At 37.5% G+C, this 13130-nt stretch overlaps 1 protein-coding gene across 1 annotated transcript in view; it reads left to right on the plus strand.

Moving 5' to 3' along the window:
* The window catches only part of LOC106883768 (negative elongation factor D), a 33524-nt gene that overhangs the window by 402 nt on the left and 19992 nt on the right, over window positions 1-13130 (plus strand). Inside the window, exons 2-7 of the mRNA XM_014934889.3 lie at window positions 3330-3445; window positions 6579-6688; window positions 7687-7796; window positions 8111-8218; window positions 10436-10588; window positions 12566-12696. Coding sequence (XP_014790375.1) covers window positions 3330-3445; window positions 6579-6688; window positions 7687-7796; window positions 8111-8218; window positions 10436-10588; window positions 12566-12696 — 728 coding nt within the window. The remainder of the gene's footprint in view (window positions 1-3329; window positions 3446-6578; window positions 6689-7686; window positions 7797-8110; window positions 8219-10435; window positions 10589-12565; window positions 12697-13130) is intronic.

Here is a 13130-nt window from a genome sequence, read left to right on the forward strand (position 1 = left end):
TCGCTAATAATTCGGCATAACTACAGGGTAATAATTCAATAAAATCGTGTTTCGTAGAAAGGCCAACTATTGATTTTAAAGAGCGTGTTTCCAAATCATAGATCTTTTACTTAGTACTATACAATGTAAATGACTGATCGAATTCTGTAATTTGTTAACGATTTATTATAAACAATCAGTAATTGATTCGGTTTTTAGATTCCAAATTCGCAGGGTATTGATTGAGGTCTGTGTTGTCAGTATATTTTCTACTTTTAAGTTGAGACCTCATTCTCAAACTTTTGTTTTTCTTTTGCTTTTGTTTAACTTCAAACTACACCTTTCTTTAACTTCGAAAATTCAAAATACAAATATTTTTTCCAGTATGTTTTTGTAAAGTAGTCGTATCCATACATCAGCACCCAGTTTTACTGCAAATGCCATCAGAAAGCTGGAAATTTTAGTGTAAAAGTTGTCACATTCGGTGTATGCTATAAATTATTCTTAAAGTTAGCCAGGTGTGTTTACATGCAAGAGAGCGGGGAGGCAGTTTAGCGTCAAAAAAAGCAACAGTGCTTTTTCGTTTTCATTAATGAGGCATTCTTCCCGCTTAAGACAACGAGCTGAGCAAAATGGTTAGCGGCATTTCTTCCGGCTGTTTACGTTCTGAGTTCAATTGCCATTGAATTCGACTTCGCCTTTCATTCTTTCAGGGTCAGATAAGAGCGATCTTTCGATTTGAGAACAGTTTATGTCACTTCTTAAACCACGTGCATTTGTTTATGTTTCTGAACGAGATCGTCATTTTTTTTTACATGTGGGGGATCTTTTGAAGTCGGCATAAAAGCGAAAGAGAGAGAGCGATTGAACTAGGGAAGTTATCTTTTGAAGTCGTCGAGAAGGGAAAGAATTGATGTGTGTGTGTGTGTTTGATGGGGTGTGCGAGACAGAAAGTATGGTGTGTGTGAAGTTGTTTTGTTAGTGTGTGTGTGAAGAGACAGAGAGCAATGGTGCTGGTATATATGTGTGAGAGAGAGAGAGAAGGGTTATGTATGTATGTGTGAATGGCTTCAGTGGCACACACACACACATGTATATATATATAATACAAAGAATATATATACATGTATACACACATATATGTACATACTTACATCTACATGTGTATATACATGCATATCAGGGTACAGGACGTTAGAACAATAAACTACAGACAACAGAACGAACATATAGGAAAACGGAAAGCCACTTGGAATATCCCTTCATCAGCTGTCTCTATTCTATCTAGACGTTTCGAAGATAAGACAGAACGTACTCTAGAATAGTCTCTTCCTGAGTAGTGGATCAACCCACTACACAGAGGATTCCAAGGTGGCAAACACAAACCAAGACAGGAAAAAATGGACAGTGAAAACAACATTCAAAAGCCGTACGGCCAAACGCAAATCTGAGGTAGAACGCTAGTAGTTCGTCTTGCCTTCACAGCGGTTGGAGTATATATATATATACATACATATAAGATCTACTTATGCATATACGTATATATATACATACATACATACATACATAGATGGATGTGTGGCTGTGTGGTAAGTAGCTTGCTTACGAACCACATGGTTCCACGTTCAGTCCCACTGCGTGGCACCTTGGGCAAGTGTCTTCTACTATAGCCTCGGGCCGACTAAAGCCTTGTGAGTGGATTTGGTAGACGGAAACTGAAAGAAGCCCGTCGTATATATATATATATATATGTTTGTGTGTCTGTGTCCCCAACATCGCTTGACAACCGATGGTGGTGTGTTTACGTCCCTGGCAAAAGAGACCGATAAAATAAGTACTAGGCTTCCAAAGAATAAGTCCTGGGGTCGATTTGCTCGACTAAAGGCGGTGCTCCAGCATGGCCACAGTCAAATGACTGAAACAAGTAAAAGAGTATAGATTTATATATAGCAAAAAATTTAGATACAAGTGAATATGGTACTTAAGTTGAGGCACCAGAATTTAGTACGGTTATTATCCATACAATTTCAAAGTAAGGTGATTAAAATCAAAATAAGCAACAAGGATATCCAGAGGTAATGCAGTACGATCGTTTCATGCAACTGCATTTAATTGAACAATGTAATCATTACATTCATTTAAAATGCTGAGCAATCCTCAGCTACACAACGACATAGAATTTAATTAAATTAGAACAGAAGGACGCATTAGTATAATTATACCTGAAATCTCCATGAAGTTAAGGAGATAGACAAAGAATATGTTGCCTCTACTACAACATAGGAGTTAATAACTTCTATGTTGTAGCAGAGGCAACATGTTCTTTGCCTAAATTTTTGGCACTATCATGCTATTAGCTGTCAGAAGTGAAAGTGCTCACTGCTAGTGAAGTATCTGTCTGTCTGCCTGTCTGCCTATTGCTGGCCTGTCGATTCTTTGGCTACTGACAGCTAATACCATACTGGCCGGAGCGAGCTATATGTCTGTCTGTCTCTCTATCTATCTATCTATCTATCTATCTATCTATTGCTCGAAAGTTCGCGCGTCCGCGCTAGCTAGTCGTGAGTGGTCGATCCTATTATTTTTAAACTTCAAACTTCATTTGTTTTCTATTTTGATAAATTCTCTCTGTTGAAAATTATATTTTTATATTTTAAATAATTTGCAATTTCAGGAAATATGTTTTTATATTAAATTTGTGTTTTCTACTCACGACTAGCTAGCGCGGACGCGCGAACTTTCGAGTAATAGATAGATAGATAGAGAGACAGACAGACATATAGCTCGCTCCGGCCAGTCATGGTATTAGCTGTCAGTCGCCAAAGAATCGACAGGCATGCAGGCAGACAGGCAGACAGACAGATACTTCACTAGCAGGCAGTGAGCACTTTCACTTCTGACAGTCAATAGCATGATAGTGCCAAATTTTTTGCTATATATAAATCTACGAATTGTATAAGCACTTTATCTTCTATAACCTCTGGCTGTCCAAAACTTTGTGAGTGGATTTGCTAGGCAGAAATTGATATATATATGTGTATGTGTCTTGACAACTGGTCTTAGTGTTTACATCTCTGTAACTTAAGCTGTTCAGGCTTAAGAGAAAAATAAGTACTGGGGTTGATTTGTTTGACTAAAATTCTTTTATGTGGTGCCTCGATATGATCTCAGTCTAATGACTGAGTAAAAGATATATATATATATATATATATATATACATATATATATATATATATATATATATATATATATATATATATATATATATATGTGTGTGTGTGTGTGTTTACATTAAAAAAAAAGAAGAAAATTGTGTTATTTAAAAAAACTCATTAATGGTGATATTTCAGGGTTCACCAATGCAAGAAAATGATGATGAAGATGAGCGAGTTCAGGAAGAATGCTTGAATGTCCTTTCAACAGATGATAGCATTATGGAACCTGGAGTTTTTCAAGTATTAAAAAGGTAAAACAGTTGAATCCAAGAAAACTAGTGACAGATTGTGTTGGCAAATGGTTAGGAGAAAAGAAGTTCACAAATTTGTTGAATAAATTAGTTTACTGTATGGAAGAGAGGTGTAACCTTTTGGGCAGTATGCCTTTGTGAAGAGTCTTAAACTAATTTATTCCATTTTGTGAACTTTTTATATTGGCCATTTAGCATTCAGATTATTTTGTCAAATGTACTGCTTAATTGTTTACAGTGCTTTGAATTAATCAGGTCATTTGACTGGTTTGAACATAAAAAAGGTAGAATATTTGATTTATTAATATAATAAACATATAAGGTGGCGAGCTGGTAGATTCGTTAACGCACCAGGAAAAGTGCTCAGCAGCATTTTGTCTGTGTTTATGTTCTAAGTTCAAATTCTGCCAAGGTTGACTCAGCCTTTCAGGCTCAATAAAATAAGTACCTGTTAAGTACTGGGGTCAATGTAATTGACTTACCCCACTTCCCCGAATTTGCTGGCCTTGTGCCAAAATTTGAAGCCAATATAATAAACACGTGTATTATATTAATATTTTAAATTTACATTACCAGTAAATTAATTTTACAAAGCCTTTATAGGATGAATCTTGTATCGTTAATTACATTTGTCATATTCTGTTGATAATGAAACTATTTCATTCCCTATTCCTAGTTAGCTTAATAATTTGTGTAATTTTTACACAGGTTTCATCCTTCCTCCCTTGTATAGGTTGAATAATTCTGAACAATTACTAGTTTGCATACAATACTATTCATTATTTTACATGTTTTTCAGTATATATATATATATATATATATATATATAATATATATATATATATATGAATTGATATAAGCAGCTAGGCTAGGCACAATATAATGTAGAGGCTTATACACTGTTAGTCACATTTAGTGACGATTATATATATATATATATATGTGCGGGTGACACATGAAATGCACCATTTTGGGTGTGGTCGTTGCCAGTGCCGCCTGGCTGGCCTCCGTGGGATTTTCCATCGAGATCGTTGCCAGTGCCCCTGGACAGGCTCTTGTGCGGGTGACACGAGAAATTTTTTGAGCAAGACCGTTGCCAGTGCTCTTGTGCGGGGCCGTCGTAGGATTTTCGAGCGAGATCGTTGCCGGTGCCCCTGGACTGGCTCATGTGTGGGCGACACATGAAATCTTTCAAGCAAGATCGTTGCCAGTGCCCCTGGACTGGCTCATGTGGGTGACACATGAAATGCACCATTTTGGGCGTGGCCGTTGCCAGTGCCGCCTGGCTGGCCTTCGTGGGATTTTTGATCGAGATTGTTGCCGGTGCCCCTGGACTGGCTCTTGTGCAGGTGACGCATGAAATTTTTCGAGCGAGATCGTTGCCAGTGCCCCTGAACTGGCTCTTGTGCGGGGCCGTCGTAGGATTTTCGAGCAAGATCGTTGCCGGTGCCCCTGGACTGGCTCATGTGTGGGCGACACATGAAATCTTTCGAGCAAGGTCGTTGCCAGTGCCGCTTGGCTGGCCTTCGTGGGATTTTTGATCGAGATCGTTGCCGGTGCCCCTGGATTGGCTCTTGTGCAGGTGACACATGAAATTTTTCGAGCGAGATCGTTGCCAGTGCCCCTGGACTGGCTCTTGTGCGGGTGACACATGAAATTTTTCGAGCGAGATCGTTGCCAGTGCCCCTGAACTGGCTCTTGTGCGGGGCCGTCGTAGGATTTTCGAGCGAGATCGTTGCCGGTGCCCCTGGACTGGCTCATGTGTGGGCGACATGAAATCTTTCGAGCAAGGTCGTTGCCAGTGCCCCTGGACTGGCTCATATGCGAGTGACACATGAAATGCACCATTTTGGGCGTGGCCGTTGCCAGTGCCGCCTGGCTGGCCTTCGTGGGACTTTTGATCGAGATCGTTGCCGGTGCCCCTGGACTGGCTCTTGTGCAGGTGACACATGAAATTTTTCGAGCGAGATCGTTGCCAGTGCCCCTGGACTGGCTCTTGTGCGGGTGACACGTGGAATTTTTCGAGCGAGATCATTGCCAGTGCCCCTGAACTGGCTCTTGTGCGGGGCCGTCGTAGGATTTTCGAGCGAGATCGTTGCCAGTGCCCCTGGACTGGCTCTTGTGCGGGTGACACATGAAATTTTTCAAGTGAGATCGTTGCTGGTGCCCCTGGACTGGCTCTTGTGCAGGTGACACATGAAATTTTTCGAGCGAGATCGTTGCCAGTGCCCCTGGACTGGCTCTTGTGCGGGTGACACATGAAATTTTTCGAGCGAGATCGTTGCCAGTGCCCCTGAACTGGCTCTTGTGCGGGGCCGTCGTAGGATTTTTGAGCGAGATCGTTGCCAGTGCCCCTGGACTGGCTCTTGTGCGGGTGACACATGAAATTTTTCAAGTGAGATCGTTGCCGGTGCCCCTGGACTGGCTCTTATGCGGGTGACACATGAAATGCACCATTTGAGCGTGACCGTTGCCAGTGCCGCCTGGCTGGCCTTCGTGGGATTTTTGAGCGAGATCGTTGTCAGTGCCCCTGGACTGGCTCTTGTGTGGGTGGCACATGAAATGCACCATTTTGAGCGTGGGCGTTGCCAGTACCGCCTGACTGGCCTTCGTGCGGGTGACACGTAAAAGCACCCACTATACTTTCTGAGTGGTTGGCGTTAGGAAGGGCATCCAGCTGTAGAAACTCGGCCAAATCAGATTGGAGCCTAGTGTAGCCATCTGGTTTCACCAGTCCTCAGTCAAATCGTCCAACCCATGCTAGCATGGAAAGCGGACGTTAAACGACGATGATGACGACGATAATTGTAGTGGCAATGTATTAGCCAGGTTATGAGATCAAATTGTATTTTGCATACTATTGTACTTTTTAGTAAAGCCCATTACTCATTCTATCTAGTTGAAAACATTTCCATTCCTATATTAGAACTAAAGAGATAACAATAGAGAAGGGATAAAGATTATTCAGGGAAATTTAATTTGTAGAACCATTCAACCAATACTATCATTAGAAAACAAATACAAAAGTATAAAACTATCAGTTATATTGCACTTTTATGTTCCTTTTATTACATATATTTTTTAATTAACAGCTATTAATTTTCATTACATTAAATAATTTTTTTATATATAGATTTTTGCAAGCAGGAGGGTCTCCAGAACGTGTAGTAGAATTGCTTTCTAATAACTATATAGCTGTGGCACAGTGTGTTAACTTATTGGCTGAGTGGCTTATTCTAGTTGGTGAGTAACAGGAATATTCATTTTCGTTTTTATTTTATTTTATGATACATACTACTGTAATTAGCATGAATTGCAGATTATCTACTGATCAGATAGATTCCTGGCAGTAGTAGAAGATAATTTTTGTTTCAGAAGTAGTATGCTTAATGCTAGAAGTGAGTAAGTATTAACTTTGTTGCAGAAGAAATACAGAAGAAATATAAAGAAATGCAACCTCTTGGAAACAGATTATCTTTCTGTGCAGAAGGTTTAACTGTATATATATATATATATAAGAAGCTTAATATTCTATGGTAGATAAGCTAACAAGGAATTTGCATTAACTGGAAAAGAGTGTTGAATGTACAATACTAATCTATAACATTCCAAATGAGTTAGAGACCAATTGAGGATCAAAGACACTGTCAGTTGTTTAGGGAAGAAAGCTATGTTCATATAGATATGTGATGTAAATTAATGTTTTTTGGAATTGATGATAGAAGGTAGCAGGAGCTGATAGAAAAATTTTGTGGCGTTTGAAAAATGGCAAGAGTATATGATCATATTTATATTTCATCTCTAAAAAAAAATTAAAATTTAAATTAAGAGCTTAAAGTAGCTGCTCCTTTGAGAAATATTTCAACAATCAGACTACTTCCTTACAGTCTGGTTTGCTTAACTCCATTTAAATTGATACAGTTAACACTAGGACTAATAGTAAAGTTAAAATAATATTAAATTTAATTAGTTTTCATAATTGATCAGTTGGTTGTATACAGACTATCACTGTTGTCTATCTAATGAATTGGTTTGGCAATTTTAGCTTTATTCTGCCAATCAACTGTAGCACATGGGAAGCTAATCAGTTTATTTGGTAAAATTTCTGTTGTTTTAAGTATATATATATATATATATATATATATATATATATATATATATATATATATAGTTAAAATGGTATACATGCAAGATTGTATAATGTATGTAATTTATAAGTTATATTTTATGTTGGTTCATAGGTGCTGACTACAAAGAAGTTCAAGAGAGAGTTGAAACATATCTGAAAGAAATGATTTTAAAATGTTTTGACCCAAAGAAAGCCGATTCTATTTTCTCAGTCGAAGGAGAGGTACATATACTCTTCTGACATCTATTAAGCTATTTGTATTACACATTGGTTTAATTAGTTTAATTGTTTCTTGTGTCACAATACTTCATAGGTCACTTAACTCTGGTTCCTATAACATTAAGCAAACATGACAAATCTTGCCATGAATAGAACAGTGATATCATAAAATGTCAAATTTGGCAAACAACTTTCTCATTCTTAACACACACACATTCTAATGATAAATGTTATATTTGGAACATTTTCAAAAAGTAATAATTTGACTGCAGTGGTCTTAAATTCAAGAACATATGTTAATTTCTTTTCTTCTGCAGGTCCCTTCGTGGTTGGCAGAAATGGTTGAATTTTCTACTTGGCGTACATTATTTTACAAATTGGCTGAAGAATATCCTGACTGCCTTATGCTTAACTTTACCATCAAAGTAAGAAAATCGATAATGTGATTTTTATTTAAATATAATGGTTGGTTTTCATTTACATCTATGTACTTGCTTTAATGTCAGTGTTATAATCATTGGGTTAGATTATTAGGTTTAACCTCACTCTTTATTTTTACTGTACACTCCTTGGCTAACATCTATTCCAATTTGCATCAATTTTCAGGAAAGCTGGTTGATTGATCAAGTCAGTGGCTGTACCACTACTTTGACAACCTAATCACTAAGTTGTTTGGTTATATCTATAATATTGTGAAATAATATTGTGAACAAACACAAAACCTTGAAGTAAAACATATTGAACTGCTGCAGTGAAAATTATTGAAATGGACCTTATTTGTCTTTGTTTATGGGTTAATATCTAGAAGTAACTACTACCCATAAAAGGTGTTAAAATTTAGACCAACTTTTATGTTCAGAATTGTTTTTGTTTTCATTTTGAGTGAGGTCATTGCCAGTGCTGCTGGACTGGCTCCTGTGCAGGTGGCACGTAAAATACACCATTTCGAGCGTGGCTGTTGCCAGTTCCGCCTGACCGGCCCTCATGCCGGTGGCATGTAAAAGCACCCACTATACTCACGGAGTGGTTGGCATTAGGAAGGGCATCCAGCTGTAGAAACTCTGCCGAATCAGATTGGAGTCTGGTGTAGCCACCTGGTCCACCAGTCCTCAGTCAAATTGTCCAACCCATGCTAGCATGGAAAGCGGACGTTAAACGATGATGATGATGATGATGATTTATTGTTAATTTATTAAGAATAGGGCTAGTAGTACACACTATAAAGTGGTTGGCATTAACCAGCTGTAGAAACCATGCCAAAGCAGACACTGGGATATGATGCAGATTTTGAACCCATTGGATCCTATCAAACCGTCCAACCTAAGCCAGCTTGGAACATGGACGTTAAATGATGAGGATAGTCTATATCTCTATGAGCACTCATTGATTAACAAGTATGATCAGTGTAGTTAACATGGAGTTTGTAATATTGGCACAGTTAATGTATTGTTAGGAACATGTGGCATGCAATGAAGTACAATTAGGTAACTATCTTGGAAATGCAGAATAGTGAATTTTGGGAGAGAGAATATAGTAGGATGTCAAGAATCAGAGGAAGGGGTTGTAAGAGGTGAGTTTTGAGTAGAGTGGTTGCTAAGATGTGGAAAGACAATTCACTGATACATGGTACGGGTAGATAGAAAAGGGAGAGAACCCATGCTGGACTGGATCTGCAGTAACTTTACACAATTAAAATTTATTCTTAGGGTCATGCTTAGTGCTTGTAGAGTTTAGGTCACCAAATGATCCGATAGCTTTCCAATGTTCCAAAATATGATTACAGAACACTTAAGATATATTATGTTCTTACATTTCATAAATCTGCGTACAATTAGATTTGAATTTCTTCCTAAGAGCACAGTGCTTATATTCGTCATTGTCATTATCATCATCATATGTCGTTTTTCCATGCGGGCATGGGTTGGACGGTTTGACCAGACCTACTAAGCAGGCGAGCTGCGCTAAGTTCCAGTCTGATTTAGCATGGTTTCTGTGGCTGGATGCCCTTCCTAATGCCAGCCACTTTACAGAGTGTGGTGTTGGGTGCTTTTTTATGTGGCACCAGCACAGGTGCTTTTACGTGCTGCTGGCATGGATGCTACTATGTGGTACGGGCAAGGGAGCTTTTTACATTAAGTATGATACATACAAGGGAGCTTTTTACAAACTACTGAAATTAAGTTTGGATTGAATTTCAATATAAGACAGATACTTTAAACGGTGGTTGTAATTAATGCTGATGCTTTTAGACTTTATTTAATTCACTTGCTTATTTCAGATGTTAAAAAAATATAAACAAATTAAAAAATTGTAGGCTAAACGTTTTTATATTTTCAATTTCATAGTTGCACAGTGACTTATTTTTTTTTTTTGTCTGAAAATAACAGCAATTCTGTTATTGAGAAATGTTTTACTAGAAATGTTTTTAAAAATGATTACTATTTTGTCAATCTCTTGTTTTCCATTAACTTTGATTATTCGTACAAACTCATGTACCTATACTTAAGCATGTTTAAACACTTGGGCACACATCTACACACACACACACACACACACACTCTAACATAATCACTCAAAATTCAATTTATCACGTTGTTTACCTTCAAAACTTATCGGCGTATTGACATTTATTTCGTTTCAAGTTGATATCTGATGCTGGTTACCAAGGGGAGATAACCTCAGTATCTACAGCGTGCCACCAGATTGAGGTTTTCTCACGGGTCTTGAGAACATCAATCACTACATTCCTTGAAGGAGGTGAAGAAGCACTGGAAAAAAATTTACCAGAATTTACGGTAAAATTTTTTTATATCTTTGAAATATAAATTGTTCTCATCCATTGACTTTATTACAGCTTGAAGGCTGCATCAGTACAAAAATATAAGGACTTATATACATCGTCATCATCTTTTAACGTCTGTTTTCCATGCTGGCATGGGTTGGACGGTTTGACTGCGGTCTGGAGGCTGCGCCAGGTTCCAATTTGATCTGGCAATGTTTCAACAGCTTGATGCCCTTCCTAACGCCATCCACTTCCAGAGTGTAATGGGTGTTGTTTTCATGCCACTGGCACAGGAGCCAGTCAGGCGTGCCTGGCATTGATCATGTTTGGTTAGTGCTTTTTATGTGCCACCAGCACGGGGACCAGTCAGTGGGTACTGGCATCGGCCCCGTTCGGATGATGCTTTTTATGTGCCACCGGCACGGGGACTAGTCAGTCGGTCCTGGCTAGAATATGGACTTATACATACAAACAAAATTGCAGCATAATTATATTTATTATTTTTGAATAATTGTTAGTGAATTTTAGATAAATACTGTAGCTTAGTTGTTAGCGTGTTGAGTTCATGATCTTAAAGCAATAGGATCAATTTCTGATGTGTGTTGTGTCCTTGAGCGAGGCACTTAATTTAACATTGCTCTAGTCTATTCAGCTGCAGATGAGTACTAGCTCAGTGCTGGTGCAGCTCTCCTGTCCTCCAGCAATCACATCCTTGATGTTTCACTGGGTCATGGGTAGGAGGGCTGAGATAACGTCTGTGCCTGTTTACAACTATGTAGATACCTAAAACACTTCGCAAAAGTATAGAACAAGCTACCTGGTTATACTAGTTTCTGATTGATGGCTAAGTGAATTTTTCAAGAGAAAAATAGTTTTCTTCTCTCTTGTATTTCAAAATTTAAAAACCCTAGCAATAAATAGGTAATGAATAGTTATAAAACAAGTCTCATAACCCATTGGGTTAAATGGATGTCATTACACACAGTGTATATAAGATATGTTAGAGTGGTAGAGCTTATTCCTTTCATTTCGACTATACAAATTACTGCAAGAGGTAAGTCCATAACTGAGTTCCAGTTATGGACTTGATACAATGATCATCCTTTTGACTGCTTGTTCTGTTCTCTATTCATTCAGTTACATAAATATGATAATTAGCAATAGATTCATAAAAAAATACTTTGCTTATGGTTCAAAATATATGACTGGTCGATGGAAACATTAAGTTCTTATTTCTGGCTTCAGTCATTGAACTGTGACCATGCTGACATGTCTCTGCTATTCGTTTGAAGTTTATTTTATCCTCCTCAATACTTTCTTTGATACTCATTTTATTGAGCTCATAAGAATAGAAAGATAAAATTGACCTTGGTGTAAAAGGTTGTAACCATTGCAGAATAAAATGAAATGTCACTCTTTTCTCCTTAATCTAACACCCCCACCCACCCATCACCATCACTATCATCATCATCATTTCATCACCTTACATCTGCTCCTGTACCTGTGTTCTTTGCCTGTGAGAAACCTAGCGGAACCTCCTCTCCACCTTACTCCCTGGAGACAGCACAAATCTACATGTCTCTGTTCTCATGCTCACTTTCTCTCTGGTCTTTACAAATCCTCTGCATTCAAAGCCCAACTCTTCCTACCATGTAGCATCACATTGAAATTGAAGGTGCAAGTTTCATATTTTATTCTTGTCCTTAACTTCTCTTTTTTATTTATATATTTGAATATTGTCAAAATACTTGTTTTTAATAGTTCAGTGCCCTCCCAACAGCTAAATCTTAGATAAAATAAGCATATTTTGTTACTAGTTAGATTTAAGGAGATTGTGTGAAACCATTAATATTGACAGAAAAATATATTTTAGAAGTTCTTTTATCAAAACAAGTGAATGTTGTAATTTTCTTAATTGTTGTATCAATTCTACAATTATTGAATAGAAATTAACAGGAAAATTATACATATATATATATTACTATTTAAGAAAATGGTGTGCCATGGTGAACATACTTACCTATACAGCCAAGTGTTGATGCAGTTATTGTCACAGGAGATAAAAGGGGGATCAAACTTGAGAAGATTGTGTCAAGAGTTACAGAAATGTGCAAACGACAGGTAATATATTTTTGTTGAGGCTCTATTTTTTAAACATGATTTAATTACTCTTAGTATAACTGATACTTCTCAATCCTAGATTAGGGAAAAGAAGGTTTCAAATTCTGAGCAGTGATGTCATATCAACTAACGCTACTATTGTTACTACCTTAGAATCACAATTTAGTTATAATGACATTTTTATGGTGACTGAGTCCAGCTGTGAGTCCACTAGTTTTATGCTCAAAAGAAAACCAAGTATTCTTCTTTCAAGAATGTATTTTTCTTTGTGTATTGATATTCAGATATTTTTTTGCATCATTTAAATAAAACAATTATTTTGTATGTGGTAAAAAAAGTTCTTTTACATAAAATATTATATAGCCATCTATGTATCATACTTAATGTGTATACTTTGCTGATAGGCTATTTATTGTGGTATTTGTCCAGGGGTA

This window comes from Octopus bimaculoides, chromosome 2, assembly GCF_046866305.1.
Source record: "Octopus bimaculoides isolate indiv1 chromosome 2, ASM4686630v1, whole genome shotgun sequence".
NCBI classification, from domain to species: Eukaryota; Metazoa; Mollusca; class Cephalopoda; order Octopoda; family Octopodidae; genus Octopus; species Octopus bimaculoides.